Here is a 19353-nt window from a genome sequence, read left to right on the forward strand (position 1 = left end):
CATGGAACCAGTTTAACTGTACCAAATGTATTCCCTTCTAAGGGAACCTGGAAACATGTATTAGGAAAGAGTGTTGGTTTTCAGGTAGAGTTCTAGGTCTGGCCAAGTGGTCACGGCCGGAATGTCCATCTGCTGCAAATCCAGCCTAATCGGGCATCCCTTCCCCTGCCTCCCCAGCAGGCATTAATGTAGCCCTCTGAGGAGGGAAGACTTCACGCCTCTTGAAGCAGTTGCTTCTGCTCTGGGGCAGCTTCTTTCTCCATGCCATTCCGTGGGAAGTCTTCTCCCTCATCATCTCCACCCATTAAAATCCATTCTGTCTTTTAACAGCCAGTTCCAATGTTCCTCTCTTAGAGAAACCTTTCCTTGAATCTCTCTTGAAGTACTGTCTCACTGCTTTGACCTCTTGTAGCACTTTTCCCCTCTTTTTTAAAAAAATCCGCCTGTCTTCTGCCTTGTGGCACACATTTGTGTCGGTCTTGTTTCCTCTGCCACATTGGAAGGCCAGTGAGATCAGAGGCCTTGCTTTTTTTTCTTTTCATACCTTCTTCAGCCCAAAACAGCCATGTCCATAGTAGTGTTTAGTCAGAAAGAAGCTTGGTATGATACTCATTGTGATTCTTACATAAGGCACATTGCTGGCTAGGCTGAGGAAATCCTTCATCTACACTGGAGGAAGGGAGCTGCCCATGCTGTGGGTGCCGCCTGGGCATGTTTGTACTCCTCTGAGCACTCAGAAGGCTAGGGATCTGCTCAGACTCTGTGATTTTGGTGAGGTGCCTGTCCTGGTGCAATTCCTTTCCATTAAGAACAGTTAAACTGGAGAACAAGCAGTAGGAGGAATTCTGTGACACAAACAGAGCTCACTTAAAGTAGGTGTTTGGAAGTGGGGCGAGGGGGCAGGAAGGAGGTTGCCAAGTGACAGCAGTTCATCTAGGTGAGCAGCACGGAGCTCAGAGGACCTTGTAGGACTTAGTCACATCTGGCAGGTGCTCTCTAGCATTTAGGGAACATGTTGCTTATAAAAATCCCACGGGGAGAGAAAGAGGCCCGTTTTAGCTTGTGTTCTGTCTCTGGCTTGCTGCTAAAGGTGAGAGGTTTCTTTGAATAATGTCACCCAAATTAGAAGCCCATTGTCTTATTTCTGTGCTCTTAAACACTTCTGACTGTCACTTCAATGTGCAGGCCTGATTTTGTTGGTGATATCTCTTACCTCTTGGGTATAAGCCCCAGATTGGGTCATTGGTCATCTTTCTTTTTTCCTGGGACCAGCAGGGAAGAAAAAAGCTGCCAAGGGTGGTCATGACATTGTTCAGGAGCATAGTTTTAAACTGACGCTCATCTGTTTGTTTAAGCACAGAGCTCTCTTTTGCTGGAGCTGATAGCATGCCCTTTTTTGAATGTGCCTTGAAGCAGTTTGGTAGTAAAGGACCTTGCTACTAAGCCACTATAGGGTGGCAGAGGGGGCCCTTAGAATACAGAATAGGAGGGCCTTTAGAACAAGGAGTATCAGGCCTGGGAGGGGCCTCAGAACATAAAATGTCAAAGCTACAAGGGCCCCTAGAACATAGAATGTCAGGTGTGGGAGGGCCCTTAGAACACAGAATATTAGAGAAAAGAAAGACCAGGAAAGTTGTCTTATTCAGTCCTGCAGACTTCCAGTGCCCCAATTGTGGTATTCAGAAAAAAAGCCAGGCCCTATCAGTTTCCATTGGTGTTGCTTTCTGTGTTTCCAGCCACTTAATGATGCCTCCCCACAAAGCATCTCTCTGCTCTTTTTTCCCCCTTCCCCAGCCCTGTCCCCCATGTTTCTGTTGGCAGTAGTTGCTTTAGAAACCTTTCATGCCCACTTCTGTTCCCACAAGAGCCACTCCTTGGGAACCATCCTCCTCCAGCATCCTTTCCCTGGATTCCCCAGTGGCCTCTGGAAGTTGACTGCTTGGATGTAAGGCCTGCCGCCTCCACGCTTTCTCAGCTGGGCTGACATGTGGCCAGACCCTAGGGAGCTTGTAGTGGAGAGAGAAAGGAGTCAGTGTGCAACACTGTCTGCACAGAGTGATGCTTTCCCGCCTCTTCCATGAGAGCACCAGGGTGTTTGTCAAACAAGACTGCTCACTCACCACAGCTTAGTCTTTGGGCAAATTAATAATCTAACCTTTGAGGTTGGCAGGCCCAGGTTCACTTTGTCAGCTTTAAGTCTTTTCACACATTTGTCCTTTCTAGTGACTCAGGTATTTTCCAGGCCTGAGGGTTCTGACTCAAAGAGCTTTTTGCCAGTGGGTGTTCAGAGTGGCTCTTCTCCTCTGCAGTGTATTTACTTGCTTCGGAGAGAGGCGTGGAAAACCTCCAAAGCCACAGAGGTTGTTTAGAGCTTGGCAAAGGCCCACCTCCATTTTCAAGCTGGCTTTTGGCAAAGGAGGGAGCAGGCAGGCCTGGGGTGGGTCACATGGGCCGTGCTGGTGCTGCCAGGAGGGAAAGGTTTGTTTGACCTGACATGTGTGTGCTGGGTTGGGTTGTTCTCTATGGTATCACAGATATTGATGGGACCTCACCATTGCGGGTCCCACGTTTTGTCCTTCTGTGTCTGCCAGCTGCTTCTGTGGGGCTTCCTGAAGATAGAGAGGATAATGAGAGTGGGAGTGTCAGAGGCTGTGAATTTTGTTTGACCTGGCTTTACATTCACCTCCATGTGCCTCAGACAACTCCCTTGATTTTTTCTGTTTATAATAAACTGCTCCTAAGACATAGAATGTTGGAGTGTGCATTGGTGGGGGGAGCGCTTCATATTTGTCCTTCATAGATCATCTGTGTGTTTCCCTTATAGGAGAGTTGTGAGAAAATCACTTTGTAAGCCTTAAAGTGCTTTAGAAATGACCTTTTTTTTTTTTGGTCTATATTCGTTCTTGTCTGCTTCCTGACTCTTTTTTAAGCCTTGCCTACTTTATTCCGTTTTCCAGGGGTGGTCACTTAAAGCCACGAATAGAAAATTAGTTCTTTTCTGTATTCTTTCTAAGCTTCCCTGTTTACTGAGCAAACTGTCTTCTTCCCCTCATCCTGAGAGTGTTTTAACACTGAAACGAAGAGGAGAAAATTTCTGGGATCCTCATTACTTAGGAGAGATTGATTTCTCAATGTCAATTTGTGGTCTTAGGGAAAAGCCTCTTAATGATGCCTCGAATTCCTAATAGAACTTTGCCTCACACTGCTCTTTACTTCTTGGTTTGGCTCCAGAATGAGCTGTCCTGAACACTCTAAACACAAAACCACCTCACAAACTTCCTTCAGCAGGGGGAAGGGCAGCCCATGGTGGCCTTTGATCACTCCTGGCTCCTTGATAGACTAGACTCTGTCCCCGGCGTTGCACTTCAGAGCCCTAACCACAGGCAGTTATTAACATAACTAGTTTGTCCAAGAAGCACAGTTTCAGTGTTTGAGAGCTTATTTGTAGATGTCTGGAGCCAGGAAAGTTTTCCCAGTTCATATAGACAGTCTCTTTCCTAGTGATTAAAGGGGCTCTTAGAGGAAAAGGAAAGAGAGGGACTATTTCCCTGGGTCATCTGTCTCATGTTCCTTCTTTGAACCCATAGCAGAAAGGCCATGGAGCAACCTGGGCCTCTGTGCCAAGGAAGCAATGGGAGTGCATTTTTCAGTGGCATGAAAGCTGGTCAGGGCCAGTGCTGTTTTCCACCCTCCCTTCCTCTCAACCTTTGTCACTTGCTAAAGAAGTCTTGAGAACTTCTCACTCATGAATATCTCCCACAGTAATGGAGGCAGCCTTTTGGGGCAGTGAAGAACTGGAAACAAAGTCAGTGCACATCAGCAGGAGAATGGCTAAACAAATTGTGGTCCGTGAATGTGAAGGAAGATCACTGCATCATAAAAACCAGTGGATATAAAGAATTCAGAGAAACCGGGGGGGGGGGACCTTTATGAAGTAACTTAAAACGAAATCAGTAGAACCAGGAAAATAATACGCACAGTGACAACTGTGACGTAAGTGGAAAGAACAATGACAAAAAATGAACCTGGAGAAGTCTTATCACCAAGCCTTTACTAAGCACCTACTATGTGTTAGCCTCTGATGCACCAGAGAGAGAAAGGCAAAGCTATGTCCTTCTCTCCCTTTGTTGCAGAGAAGGTAAAGCATTGTACATAATGTCAGACTAGGAGGACATGTTGGTTGGTTTTTGCCGAATTGCTTTTTCTCTTCTCTTCTTTATTACAAAGGATGGCTCCCTGAAGAGGAGGAAGGGAGGAATATACCCAAGAATGAATGTGATGAAAAAACAAAAGAAATTATTTTTAAAAGTATGGCCTAGGGAAAAGGACATTAGATTTTAAGTCAGATGATAGGATTGTAGCTTCAGAGCAAGAAGGGACTTAGCATTTACATAGGGGAGGGGAAGGGAATAAGTATTTATATAGTGCCTACTGTGTGCTAGGCATTGTGCTAAGCACTTTATAAATATTCTGATTTGATCCTCACAGCAACTCTGGGAAGGTAGGTGCTGTTATTATCCCCCATATTTCAGATGAGGAAACTGAGGCAAAAGAGGTTAAGTGACTTACCCAGGGTCACACAGCTAGTAAGTATCTGAGGCAAGACTTGAACTCAGGGCTTCCTGAGTCCAGGCCTGGCACTGTATCCACTGTACTACCTAGCTGTGTAAACTTGCTGACCCCCCAAAGAATGACTGAAGTTGATTCTGTTAGGTTCATGAAAGATCATCCAGTAACTGAATCAGAGAAAGAATAAAGAAGACATTGCAAAGAGGAAACAAAATTCTTGCTTTTTCTAGGCAGCAGGATAGATTAATTAAAATAGTAACTTTGACAAAATTGCAAGATATAAAAGGATTTCCCTTAAAAGTATCAACATTTCTGTGTAATACCAACAAAACACAGCAGGAAGACAGGTAAAGAAATTCCATTTAGCTACAAAATGTGTGAAATATTTGGAAGTCACTACTAAGACACACATAGGAACAATATGAATGCAACTACACAACACTGGAAATACACACATATCATGGGAGAGATATTGATTGTTCATGGGTAGGCTGAGGCAGTGTAATGTGACAGTATTGCCTAAATCGACTTATTCTGTGCCATACTAAACATACTACCAAAGGATTACTATGTAGAGCTAGAAAAAGTAATGGAATTCAGCTTGAGAGATAAAAGATCAAGAAATCTTAAAGGAGGTGGTGAAAAAATTGGGAAGGAAGAGGACCTAGCAATGCAGGATCTCAAACTATACCACAAAAATCATCAGTTCCTTAAGCCCAAAGGCCCCAGTTACTGAGGGAAGGACTTACTATTTGGCTTTAAAAAAAAAAAAGCTGGGAAAACTGGAAAGGAGTCTAGCAGAAATTAGATTTGGACCAGCATTTCACACTGTATGCCAAGATAAGTGCCAATTGGATATTATGGGAAAGAATTTTCATGACTAAAGGATAGAGAGGATCACAGAGAATAAAGTAGATAATTTTGATTATATAAAATTTAAACACATTTATGCAATGCAGCTAAAGTTAGAAGTGAAACAATTAACTGGGGAAAATCTTTCCAGAAAAAGATCTTATTCCCAAGATATGTAAGAACTACTCTTCAGCTGATAGTTGGTCAAAGAATATACAAACAGGCAATTTTCAAAGGAATAAATTCATGCTATAAACAGCCATATGGAAAGATGTTCTATGTCACTAATAATTAGAGAAATACAAATTAAAGCAACTCTAAAGTTCCACTTCCCACCTGTCGGGTGAAAATGTCACTTGTTGAAAGGGCTGCAAGAAACCAGGCACATGCATGCACTGTGGAGCTGTGGATCGCTTCAGCCATTTTCTCAAGAAATTTGGAAATATGCCCCCAAAGTGACCGAACCGTGCATAGCCTTTTACCTGGTGACACCACTACTAGGCCTATCTTCTATAGAGAGCAAAGAAAGAGGAAAAAGACCAACTGGAAACTAAAAGGGTGTCAATTGGTTAGGGAATAGCTGAACAAGTTATGGCATATGAATGTAATAGAATGTTATTGTGTTATAAGAAGTTATGAAATGGGTAGTTTCAAAGAAACCTGGCAAGATTTGTCTGAACTGATGTGGAGGGAAGTCGGCAGAACCAGGAGGATAATTTATACACTAACAGCAGCACTGTAAAAATAAACAACTTGGAAGGACTTGAGAACTGTGATCAGTGCAGTGATCACCCATGGTCTCAGAGGATTGAGAACGAACCATGCTGCCCAGCTTATAACAGAGGCCATAGATTCAGTCTGCATAATGAAATACAGATTTTTGCCTTGACTAATACCAGAATTTGTTTTACTTGACTGTATTTATTAAAAGTGTTTTGTTTCTTTTTTATGGGGGTGACAGAAGAATGGAAGGGAGAGCAAATAAACGCTTATTAATTTAAAAAACAAAATGAACATAATTTTTAAATGAGGGGAGAGGGGAAAGAAAAGAATACTGTTGGTTGGTGACTCCCTGCTCAAGAATACCATCAGCCTGATAGTACTTACACTAAACTACATGCATTGGGCTGAGCCCAGGGGATAGTAAGACATGTATGACAGCAACAATAAAGATAGCTAGTATTTATGTAGCGTCTACTAAATGCCAGGCACGGTGCTAAACATTTTATGAATATTTTCTGCTTTGATTCTCACAACAACCCTGGGAGAGAGGTGCTATTATTATCCCCATTTTACAGAGGAGGAAACTGAGGCAGACAGACATGAAGTGACTTGCCCAGGGTCACACAGCTAGTGAGTGCCTAAGGTTGGATCTGAACTCACATCTTCCTGACTCCAGGCCCAGCGTTCTACTCACTGTACCACCAGCTGCCTCTACACATGTAAGTATATACAAAATAGTTTATCAAGGGGGCACTAGCATTTGAGGGGAGTCATGTCAAGGGACTAGGAAAGGATTCATGCCAAAAAAAAAAAAAGGCTCTTAAGCTGAGTTTTGAAGAAAAGGAGAGATTCTGAGAGGTGGAGGTGAAGACGGAATGCATTTCAGGCTTGGGAGACAGCAATAAGAAAAACCCCAAATGTCACAGGAATCCAGTCCAAGGAAGCAGTTAGTAAAAACCCAGCAACTCAAATGGCGTAGGCCTTAGGCATGAGCAATATGCACGTGAGGTTCTAACACAAGGAGGCAAGCTTGTCCTGGAACCACGTAGATTTGTGGGATGAAACCCACAGCTTGAACAGGGTATGGATAGACAGACTTCATTCCAAGGAAACAAGATAGATAGTAGAGGGGGAAGGGTGGTCCTACTGTTTGTAAGGAAATCAGGAAGGAACCAGAGGAGAGGAAACTTGCGGATTTGGGAAACAACACAAGCCTAGTATGTGGCACGATGTCATAATGAAGGGAGATTTCATTTATCCAGACCTCTGCCAGAAGGCTATGCCTATAGCAAAGCAGCTGTTAACTTCTTGACTTGCCTTAATTCATCCTTCTTAAAGTAGAGAAATCAACACAGGAAGTCTGTATTCTGGATCTGATTCCCTTGAAGAGGAAAGAATGGACGGCTGTGGTGGAAATGACGGGAACCTTAGGGGAGAGATGACTCCCTCCTAGAACTTGTGCTAAAGAAAAAGAAATGTAGGCACTTTAATGTGCACTCTCAATTTTGGGGGGGCAGATTTCAGAGGTTTCAGAGGAAGGGATATATGGATCCCATGGACTAAAACTTTCTAGGGTAAGTCAACCCAAGATCGATGAAGAGACACAAGTTTGAAATTCTGAAAATATAAAGGGAAACCATTCCAAAGAGGAGGGAAAACAGGAGTTTTCTGGAGAGCTCAATGACCATCCCAGAGTCCGTCACAGTTGGAGGGTCTTTTCTGTCTCCTAGGGTATACCCCTTTGGAATCCTTGCTTAGAGGACTGATTCCGGTGGCTCCTGAATCAGATCCTGCAGTGAACTAGAGGCGGAACAGAAAATCTCAAAGGTCCTTCCCAGCCCCTCTCATTTGTCTGTTGTAGTCATCAGCTACCCACCTTGCTCCCTCTGATGGCACTCTTCATCCCACCCCTCTATCAGGGTAGTGATTCCATTGACTTGCTGAGGCAGGCAAGCTTGAAACCATCCAGCTGCAGGTTGGGGCAAACCTATACCTCAGGTCTTCATTAACTACTCCTATTATCAGTCTCTTGTTAGCAGCAGTTCCATCAAAGTCCATCAAAGGGAGGGAAGTCAGAGCCTTGAAATGATCAAAGGGAGACTAGTGAAATGAAGAGATGGGTGAGTGTGGGGCAAGAGTATCTGATCAGTATGAAACTCTAGAAGACAATAATTCTTTATTAACTCCAGAAAAGAAAAGACGAATGGCTACAAAGATTCTGAAAGTGGCCAAAAGGAGTAATCAACTGAAGCAAACTAGAGTGCAGAAACCAGGGCCCCCTTAGCCCAGCAGTGGAGATTGGAGGGATCGGGGGGGAGAATGGAGCAAACAGAACCTGAACTAAAAATTTCTATGATACAGTAAGTACTATTAGAGTAAAATAAAAAAAGCAAAACAACAATTTAGGAAAATGAATGCAATATCAAAAATAACTGACCTAGAAAGCAAGGAATGGGGACATAATCTAAGAATCATCAGGCTTTCCACAAGACCATAGGAAAACAAATCAATTGAACACCATATTTCAAGAATTCATCAGGGGGCAGCTAGGTGGCACAGTGGATGGAGCACCAGCCCTGGATTCAGGAGGACTTGAGTTCAAATCCAGTCTCAGACACATAACACTTACTAGCTGTGTGACCCTGGGCAAGTCACTTAACCCCATTGCCCAGCCAAAAAAAAAAAAAAGAATTCATCAAAGAAAATTACCTAGAAATATTGGAATCAGAAGGTAAAGTACAAATTGACAGACTGCACAGGTGATCTTTAGAAATAGTAAAGTAGGGAGCAGCTAGGTAGCACAGTGGATAGAGCACCGGCCCTGAAGTCAGGAGGACCCGAGTTCAAATCCACCCTCAGACCAAACATTTGACACTTACTAGCTGTGTGACCCTGGGCAAGTCACTTCACCCCAATTGCCTACAAATAAATAAATAAACAAACAAAATAGATAGATAGATAGATAGAAAGAAAGAAAGAAAGAAAGAAAGAAAGAATAGTAAAGTAAGCAGGGGATTGAACTTAGGGAGAAGGAGAGGAAGGGTTGATTTTGGGAGGACATTCTCGATGAAGGGGAAAAGGAAGGGAAGAGAGGAAATGTTTTAACAGGATTTGACAGAAGGCAAAATAACCTGAATCATTCTAACCATGTACATGAATGGAATGTACTCATCTATCTGTGGTTTGCAAGAAACACTTTAAACAGCATGATTTGAACAGTTAAAATGAAAGGCTGGAGGAGAATTTATGTCTCGTCAGACTCTTAAAAAGCTAAAATAGCAACCACTGATCTCAGAGGAGGCAGCCAATGGAAAGCAAGGTATGTGGTTGAGAGACTGCTCTGTGCCAGGCACTGTACTAAAGTCTAGGGACAGAAACTTAAAACAAGCCAGAGCCCCTGCCCACAAGGCGCTTACAGTCTAATGGAGGAAGACAACTGACAAAGGTAACAGAAGAGAGCCCTACCATCAGAGGGGCTTCGGCAGCTGGTGAGATATGAGTACCAAGGCTGATCGATAATGAAACCATATTGATTTTGATTAGGTATGTACTGAATGATACGGCATCTAAGGATGTAAAAGATCTAAGTTAATTGAATTACAGGAAGACAGGAATAGAATGTTAGTAATTGTTGGGGGTGTCAGTATGTGTCTTTCTCAAACATAGCCAAAAGTAACAAAGAAATACAGAGTTAAAGATTTAAACAAAACATTAGAGAAACTAGATACAGTTTACCTTTGGCAATTGCTGAATAGGAATCTTATTTGGGGGTGGGGGTGAGGCAGTCGGGGTTAAGTAACTTGCCCAGGGTCACACAGCTAGTAAGTGTCAAGTGTCTGGTCTGAGGCCAGATTTGAGCTCAGGTCCTCCTGACTCCAAGGCCAGAGCTCTTGAATAGGAATCTTAAGGAGAATATTTTTTGAGCACAGCATGTTTACGGAAGTTAACTGTATGCTAAGGTGCCACAAGCACAGAAAGGCAGAAATATTAAATGCATCTTTCCCCATCAGTCACACAACAAAAATTGAGATCAGTACAGGGAATATAAACTGAAGTGGAACAGCTGTCTGAAGAAAAGTTGTAAACCATAAGTACCCACATGAAAACATGCTCCAAATCACAAACTTTAAGAAAAAGTCACATTCAGACAACTCTGAGGTTTTGCCATGGAGCATGCAAATTAGCAAAGATGAAAAAAAATTGTGAAGTTAGTGTTAGGCTTTGGGAAGACTGGCGCAGTGACACACATCAGGGGAACTGTGGAGTGGTCCAACTGTTCTGAATATCAGTTTGGCCAAACCCAGCTCCTTTGATCATGAGGCATATCTCCCAAGAAGGTAAAAAATGGAAAGAAAAGTCGAATACATATCAAAATAGTTGTAGCAGCACTTCTGTGGAAGAAATGAACTGAAAACCAAGTAGATGTGTATTAATGGGGAGAATGAGCAAATTGTGATGTGTGAACATATATAGAATAATATCGTGCATTAAAAATGTCAAATATGAGGAACTGAGAAAAACATAGGAAGTGGTACAGAGTGAAATAAGCTGAATCAGAACAGCAGTATCTATCCACAGTGACACCAGGGAGGCCTAGTTTGTAGCTGGCAGACTAAGGATGGCACTCAGAATTGGGAGGTATACACATTTCCTGCCTCTCAGTAAGGAGCCCAGGGGCTACCAGGGTATAATGTCTCATCTGCACTGCCGAATAGAATCATGGTGTTGGTTGGTTTTGCTTAGCTATTTTTTGCTGTTTAGGGGTTGGACTCTTTTGTTTGCTCTGTTAATAGGGATGGTTTAATTCTAGGGAGTATATTTAGAAATAATTATGATGTAAAAACAAAAGGCATCAATAAAACATTTTAAATAGTAAAATACAACCTTCAGAAATGGAAGCCATGTAGAAAGTGAAAGCAAAAAGGTTTTTGAGATAAAGTTTAGTGGTTCCCCCCCTCCCAAAAGACCAATTAAGAGGCCTATAATTAGCTAATCTGAATTTTTTAAAAAATATATCAAAGCCAAGAACAGAGGATTTACCAAATTTTATAACTCTAAATATGTAATCCTTAAAGAAAATAATTAGAAACTACTATGCCCAGTTATATGCCAACAAAACTGAAAATATATAAAAGAAATGGGTATTTATAAAAATGTAAAACCTTCATATTAACAAAACAAACAGTAGGTAATCCAAACAACCCAATCACAGAAATAGAAATTAAGCAAGCCATAAATGAACTCCCAAACAAAGCAAAAAACACATATCCAGATCAGTTTATAATTAAATTCCATCAATCATTTAAAAAAAAGTTCACCCCTCTGCTATACAAAGTATTCACAAAATTAGAGAAAGAACATACCTTCCCAAACTGCTCCCATGAGTGATCTTTAATATTAAGTTCACATAGCAGTTTAGAAGTTATTGTGGAATATGGTACATTATAGAGCAGCATCAGTAATGACTATTGACTCAAAAATATTTAATCAAATATTAGCAAAGAGACTTTAATGATATATTCAAAAAATTATTTACTGAGGCCAGACTGGATTTATATACCAGGAATAAAGGGATGTTTCAACATTAGAAAAACTATGAACACAAACAAATGTTATTAGCAAAAAATAAAAATCATATTAATAGATGCAAGAAAAAACCCTTAACATGTAGCACGCATTCATTTTAATAGTAAAAAGGCTAAAAAATAGAGAGGTAGCTCAATGGAACAGAACAGACAAGGAACAAAAACAGTGGAATTCCATAACAGGGTTCACTAAACCAGAAAACTTAAAATACTTAGAAAAGTCCCTATTTGATTTAAAAAACAAACTACTGGAAAAACTGTAGACCTGGAAGAAATTAGCCCTATACCACCACCTTATACCATATTCCACAATAACTTCTAAACTGCTATGTGAACTTAATACTAAAGATCATACTATTAAAAAATTAGAAGAAAAGCAGATCAATATACCTTTCAAAGCTATGGGTAGGAGATGTTAACTAAACAAGGAATAGAGGCAATTGCAAAGGATAAAATATATAACTGATTATATGGAATTTGTGCAAACAAAATTAATTCACATAGGGTAAGGAGAGAAGTGGTCAAATGAGGGGAAAAAAACAAGAGAAATGCAAAGCAAAACAGCTCTCACCTCACACCCTGAAAATTGGCAAAGATGGGAAGTGTCATTGTTGGGGGTGGGGTTGTGGGAAGGTAAGCACAGTCATAAATCTTCACTCTGCAGGATGAAATTGGGCCCACACCTCAGATCATTTCCCTCCTAGGTCAAATGACTTCATTCTGCCCCTGACCATTCTTCCCCACCTTTTAAAGCTTCTTTTTAATGTGTTGTCTCCCTGCCCCCCCCAATTACATTATAAGCCTGTCTTATGCCTTTCTCTCTATCTCTAGCACTTAGCACAGTGCCTGGAATATAGTAGCCACTTAATAAAACTTAGTGACTGACTTTGAGAGTAGTGTCACTAAAATCTAGAGAAAAGAGTTATCAAGGAGAAGAGAATGATTGACAGTGTGAGAGGCATCGCAGAGGTCAAAAAGGATGTGGACTGAGGAAAAAGTCATTAGATTTGACAGCTAAGAGATCTTTAGTAACTTCAGAGAGAGCAGTTTTGGTGGAATAATGAGGTTGGAAGCCAGATTGTAGAAAGCTAAGTAGAGTGAAAGGAGATGCCTTTTATAGATGGCCTTCTCAAGTAGTTGAGTCAGGAAAAGCAGTAGCAACGTAGATGATAGCAAGGATTGATGGGTCAGGTGAGGGTTTTTTGAGGATGAGGGACACATGGGCAGGTTTTTCCCTGGTAGTGGGGAGGTAGCCAATAGGCCAGGAAAGATTGAAAATTAGTGAAGAAGTAAAGATGATAGAGGAGTTTTTATTCTGTCTTCTGATACTTGCTGTTGTATAACTGGATAAAATCTGGGTTAAAATAACTTCAACTCTCAGACCGGTTTCCTCATCTGTAAAATAAAGCTATAATAGCTTCTGTCTCAGGCAGGTTGTGAGGTTACAATAAGATAATGTGTGTAAGGCATTCAATTTTACTAACAAAACCCAGGAGGACAAGCCAGAAATATGAATTCCCTTCAGAATCATCACAAATATATAAAATATTTGTGGAATAACCTGCTAACACAGGATTTACATAAATGCAGCTTCACCGCTCTGTTCAGCAGAAGTTCATAAGCTTCTTGGTATCAGGGAGCCCTTTGACAATCTGATAAATCGAAGAGGTTGTAGGAACACAGGCACAGTAATACGCTTTTGGTGGAACTCTGAATTAGTCCAGTAGGTCTAGAAAATGATTGGCAGCTGTGAGACCCAATGGTCACATTCCTGGATGGATCCCCAAGGTGCTTAACAGCTTAAAGAATGGCCCCATCTGTAACAAAGATTCAGAGCCGCATTGTTTGGAGTAGTCAAACAATTTGAAATAAGGTGGGTGTTCATCACCTCCTTGAGTTTAGGGAATGGCTGTACCAATTGTGTGTGTGTTGTGATGGAATGTTACAATGGAAACAGTGAATATTGGGAATTTAAAGAAATGGGGAGGTGTATGGGAAGATGTATGAAAGTGATTCAGCGCAAAGGAAGCAACATTGAGACAGTGGTACACAGGGTCACGATGGTAACGTGAATGAAAACAAGCGCTAAGAGGCAGCTGTCTTGGATTAAATAAAATGACTGATGCTGGTTTTGAAGAACAGTGGATGTGATACACATCCTTCCTCCTTGTAGAGAGACTAGGGGGCCAGCTCGGTGGTTGCGCAGGTTGGTTATGCTTGTTTTCTTGTTGAAAGACTCGGGGATGGAGAGGTATGTGAAGTCGGGAACAGAATGAGAAGATGGAGAAGGATCAGTTAGAGAGGATGGAGGGGAACCAGAAACATGGTGACTGAAGTTGAGGGTGGCGAGGATTGTCACAAGGGCTATTGGAGTTGGCCATTAAGCGGGTGATCTTGGAACAGCAGGCCACGTGTAAGTGGTAGCGAGGAAGAACACCGCCTTCCAAGGTGGATGTCACTGTTAGCTTCCTAGTACTGGTTCTGTCAAACTTCCTGCTTCCACCCTTCTCACTGAATTTGTGACCCAAGAGACAAGCCATCCCAGACCGGGAGGGGCCAGTGGTTAGTAATGAGGGCCTCCCATCTCTCTTATCAGTACCCACTGATTGGACTTTCAGATTGCTGGAGGGTAGAGCCAGGGACTCCAAAGCCTCTGTTGAAGGTGAGGCCCAGGACAGTCTACCCTTAGCCCAGGGACCTTCTCTCTTTCTTCCCTCCCCAGCACTCTTTTTTTAGCTTCTTTGTGTTGTCGTCCTCCATTAGATTGTAAGCTACTTGAGGACAAGAATTTTATTCATTGTATCCCCATTTTTTCACACCATGCTTGGCACCTAGTAGGCGCTTAAATGCTTTTTTATTATTGACAACTGTCATGGGGATTGGAGCCTTGTAATATTAGCTGTACATAGAGGACTGGCACCTGGTTCATCTCAGCTAGCACTTTTGATGCCTTTCTTCTGTACGTCCTCGTGTTGGGTGCTCACTCAGCCCTTGAGCAGCTTAGATTCTTGCGGCCCTGTTTCTTCTGGTTTCCCAGAGCAGACGGTGGTCTTGCCCACCCCAGCTATGTCATACACATCTTTGTCCTTACCTTGGTCTGCAGCACCTTGTTCTAGGCCTTGGACCGGGAGCCAGGAGGTCTCGCTTCTAGTCCCTGGTCTGCAGTGAATTAGGCATGTGACCTTGGCCTTGGAGAAGATCATTGGTCTGAAGGAAGAGTAGAGTCAGGCATGTTCATAGGGACCGATGAGTATGTCTGTAAAATCACAGCCCCCAAACTGGCTAGTCTTCGTTTTTATCAATCTGTAATGTGAGCTCAGGCCTATAGCAAGCCTCTTCCCTCCTGTCCCTGATTCTTCCGCAAAGATCATTAGGAGTTGACCTCTAGCTCTAAGTACAGTGGGAGTGGCTCCCAGTCTTCCCCACTGGCCAGTTCGGGTCCCAGGCTCAGCTGTCCTTCTGGCTTTTCCTCTTCCAGCCATGGATTTCCCGCAGCATAGCCAGCTGGTCCTGGAGCAGTTGAATCAGCAGCGGCAGTTGGGCCTGCTGTGTGACTGCACCTTTGTGGTGGACGGAATCAACTTTAAGGCCCACAAGGCTGTGCTGGCGGCTTGCAGTGAGTACTTCAAGATGCTCTTTGTGGACCAAAAGGACGTGGTGCATCTGGACATCAGTAATGCGGCAGGTACCTGGGCTACACTCAGTCGAGCTCTGCCAGGAGGTGGGAAGCCAGTCTGCAGCTGCAGGGCTTTCCATCCCTGAGGCACTGAATCACCCACCACCACACAGAGGGGCCAGCCTGCTCAGCAGCTCTCCCGCCACAGCCCTGTCTTCTGGGGGCAGAATGGGGCCACTGCCATGCCCGGCCTCAGCCACAGGGGAACGTACACATGCTTTAGCCCTCTGCTGTCTAGTCTGGGTTAAGACATGGGATGGGAGAGTAGATTAGACAGGGGGATAGTAGATGAGACGAGTGAACAGGATGAAGATGGTAGACATAAATTCCAACGTACTTAGGTTTTCTTTTTTGGGAAAGCCCCTTCCACGACATCTGGGCCCCAAGCCAGACACCCTCGTGTGTGTCTCTGGCAAGATGTTTTGGTGTGTGACCCCTCCTTGCATCCTCTGTGTTAGCCTCCATGAGAAGCACAAACTTTCAGTGTTTCAGCTTGAATAATCACAACATAATGACTTGTGTCGGAGAGAGTGGCAATTTCTGATGTTGGAAACAGGAATTTTTTTTTTAAAGGGAAACAAATGGGGCCTAGAGGTAAGACCCCTAGATTTTGAGTCTGAGGGTGCAGGTTTTCATCTCCGGCTCAGCTTCTCAGTTTCTGTGTGACCCAGAGCCAGTCATTTAACTGCTCTCTGGGCCCTCCTCTGTAAAAAAAAAAACAAAAAACGGGTATACTAGGTTTTTTTTTTTTGGTGAGATAATTGGGGTTAAGTGACTTTCCCAGAGTCACACAGCTAGTGAGTGTTATATGGCTGAGGCCAAATTTGTACTTGGGTCCTCCTAACTCCAGGGCCAGTGCCCTATCCGCTGTGCCACCTACCTGCCCCAATGCTCTAGATTATCTTGAATGGCCCTTCTAGGGCTGCATCCACCATTCTGAAATAGAGTATTAAAATAATATTGTACCTGTGTGTCCCAGGTGACAACCTGACCCTGATTCTTGCTCTCACTTAGACTCTGTAAGCTCTAGAATGTGAGCTCCGGCGCTCCCTACATGAGAATGGCAAAAACAGAAGAAAGATTTGGTGTTAGAAACCAGGGTTTCCAAACCTTTTCCACTGTGCACTTGTCAGGGCACGTAACTCCCTCCCTGCCTTTCTAATCTCAGTGACATGTAATTCTCCATACACTCAGTCTTCTGTCCTCCAAGCTCCACCCCAGTCAAGTGCTGGCCAAGGCATTGAGGAAAGCCATGCCACTGTGACCCCTCCCCGGGATGTCTTCATTGCCTGGCAAGAAGTCAGGGACCCCTGACTGGGGTGCGGCTCCACCTCACTTGCGGGCTTTGGGATAAAGTACAGTTGTTGGGAGTGGGAGGGACTAGGTTAGGAAGGAATGAAACTCAGTACTTCAGATTCCTCACCTCCTCCTCACCTGTGTAAATGGTTTTAGTCATTTGTCGTCCCCCCAGCTACAAGCCCTTTTAGGAATACACCCTTGCACATTTAGCTAAGCTGGCCTTTGGGTGATAGACATACAGTCTGTGACTAGTTGTATACATGATACAGTACTAAAAGCAGTTAATAAGCATCTGATGTGCTGGGTGCAGAGCGCTTTGCCAGGTGCTCAAGGAGATAGACAGTTTAGGGAAACCAGGTCTTGACCTTAAGGAGTCTAGTAGTGGGATAAGATAGCAACTCAGATGGCTGTTATGCACAGCACGGAGGTCACCAGAGCCACGCAAGCCGGCTTCTGGGTGGGTTTGGGGGGTCGCTTTGGGACAAGGCTGTGGATGATGCTAAGAGGGTGAGGAGAGGGAGAGGAGAAGACATTTAAGGTAAAGGGAACAATGAGCCAAAGGTGTCACTGAGGTGGAAGAGTTGTCCATCTGGATGGGAGCACAAAGAGGAGGAAAGTGGGTAGTCGGCTCAGGAAGACCTGAGTTCAGATCCTGCCACTGACACAGCCTGACCAAGGGGGCCCTGGTGAGTCACCACACCTGGCCGGTTGGCCCTGGTCACTCTCTAGGACCATCAGTAGCAGAGGGCTAATCTGCATTGCTGGAGGGCATTTCCTTACTAGGAAGGCTGTAGTGGGAGGGCTGGACTTGGAACCAGGAAGAACTAGGTTCAAAACTCACTTAAGACACTCATTGGCTGCGCCCTGAACAAGATACTTAACCTCTCAGCTTCCCATTTCTCAATCTGTAAAGTAGCAGTGATCGTGGTGCCTATTTCACAAGGTCATGTTGAGGATCAAATAATCACATCAAATATATGTAAAGTGCTTTGTGCACCTTTAAGGGCTATATCTGTGAGAACTTACTGTTATTCCAGTGAAATCACAGTTATCCTGCAACAGTGGAAAAGGAAATAACGTGAGAGAAGGATGGAAAGATAGGGTTGTACCTCTTGGAGGACATTGAACGCCAGACCGAAGGTATCTGAACCTCAGTTGAAAGATAGCAGAGAGCAGGGAAGATCTTTGAGCAGTGAAGTGATATAGCCTAATCTGTGTGTAGAAGGGCTGTCTGGTGCCCATGTAAAGGCTGCACTGGAGAGAGGAGAGTGCAGAAGTAAGAGGACCCGTGCAGGCTTGTGGGTCTGGGTCCAGGTGGCCTGCTTGAGTAGGTGCGGTGGGGGCAGAGAAGAAGGGATGGCTTTGAAAGACGTTGGAGAAACGAAATCAGTGGAGTCTGATAACTGATGACAGGCAAGAGAGAGGAAATGGTTTGCAGTACCCCTAACATTTTGAACACAGGAAACCAGGTAAACAGTGGGGCCACTCACAGAAATGATAAAGGCTGAAGGAGGAGCAGGTTGAGGAGGGAAGGGAGTGATCTCAGACTTGAACCTGCTGAGTCTGCATGCCTGGGGGGGGCTTTCAGTAACTGTGTTTCCCCTGCAGTTGGAGATGTAAATCAGGACCAGAGGGCTCAGTTGGTTGATCACCTCTCTTGAGGCAGGTACTGAGGCTCTTAGGGCCTGGCTGCCTTCCTAGCTTAGCCAGGCTCAGCCCACTGTCCAGATGTGCTTGAGGAATCTAGGGTCAGCTCCATGACAGTGAGACGGAAGAAGGCATTCCTTTTCCTTTAGAGGTCTTCCTTCTCACAGGGATCCTCTAGAGTTGGGATTTCTCCAGTCCCTAGTTGAGGTTGCCTCCTGATCACCAGCCATCATTATCAGTGACTTTCCAATTTTAACCCTGCTTCATATTTTCAGTTTGTCTCTACCAACAAGACTAGGAATCCCCAGGGCAGGAGGATGGAGAGACCTAGTGTTTTCTTCTAGAAAACCTCCACATGAGCAGCAGATTTGTCCTTTGGAGGCTCTGTTCCCTGGCCTGACCCAGCATCTGTGTCCTCACAGGTCTGGGGCAGGTGCTAGAGTTCATGTACACGGCCAAGCTGAGCCTAAGCCCTGAGAACGTGGAGGATGTGCTGGCTGTGGCAGGCTTCCTCCAGATGCAGGACATTGTCAGCGCATGCAATGCCCTCAAATCCCTTCCTGTGGAAACCTCCAGCACGTTGGAGAAACTAAAACCGCCTGAGCCCGAGGGTAAGCCTACCCAGGGTAGACAGGTACAGGTAGTCAGGGGGCCTGGGTTTTAGTCCTGCTTGTCATTTAGCCAAGTCCTAGGACGTCAGCAAGTCCTTTCACCTTTCTAAGCCTCAATTTTCTCATCTGTAAAAATGGAGACAGTGGTACCTGTGTCCTGATTCATCAATTGCTAAGGGTCTTTGGAAATTATGAAATGGATCTGGAATGAAAAGACCTGGGTCTGAATCTTATCTCTGCTGGTTGTGATTTGTGTGTCTGTGGGCAAGTCACCTTGCCCCTGGGAACCTTCGTTTCCTCATCTACGAAACAACCAGTGTAGACACCCCTGATACGAATCCCCTTCCCAGCCTCCCCCACCTGGCTCTCCTGTCTCCGGTCTTCCCTTGAT

The 19353-nt window shown here is 44.0% G+C and overlaps 1 protein-coding gene across 6 annotated transcripts in view; it reads left to right on the forward strand.

Moving 5' to 3' along the window:
* Nucleotides 1-19353, forward strand: part of ZBTB17 (zinc finger and BTB domain containing 17) — a 49395-nt gene that overhangs the window by 21945 nt on the left and 8097 nt on the right. For 2 of the 6 annotated variants that reach the window (XR_013482541.1, XM_020973144.2), the window contains exons 2-3: nucleotides 15208-15414; nucleotides 18774-18962. The exons of 1 other annotated variant lie outside the window; for it this stretch is intronic. Coding sequence is in view for 4 of the 5 variants with exons in the window: in XM_020973144.2 (XP_020828803.1) it covers nucleotides 15208-15414; nucleotides 18774-18962 (396 nt within the window). In the remaining variant the exon portion in view is untranslated. Of the gene's footprint in view, nucleotides 1-6719; nucleotides 6864-15207; nucleotides 15415-18773; nucleotides 18963-19353 lie in introns of all 6 variants that reach the window. 3 more of the 6 variants (XM_078145664.1, XM_078145666.1, XM_078145665.1) reach the window with 3 other exon arrangements.

Source organism: Phascolarctos cinereus, unplaced genomic scaffold (assembly GCF_003287225.1).
Source record: "Phascolarctos cinereus isolate Bilbo 61053 unplaced genomic scaffold, phaCin_HiC Scaffold_726;HRSCAF=1367, whole genome shotgun sequence".
In the NCBI taxonomy this organism is placed as follows: Eukaryota; Metazoa; Chordata; class Mammalia; order Diprotodontia; family Phascolarctidae; genus Phascolarctos; species Phascolarctos cinereus.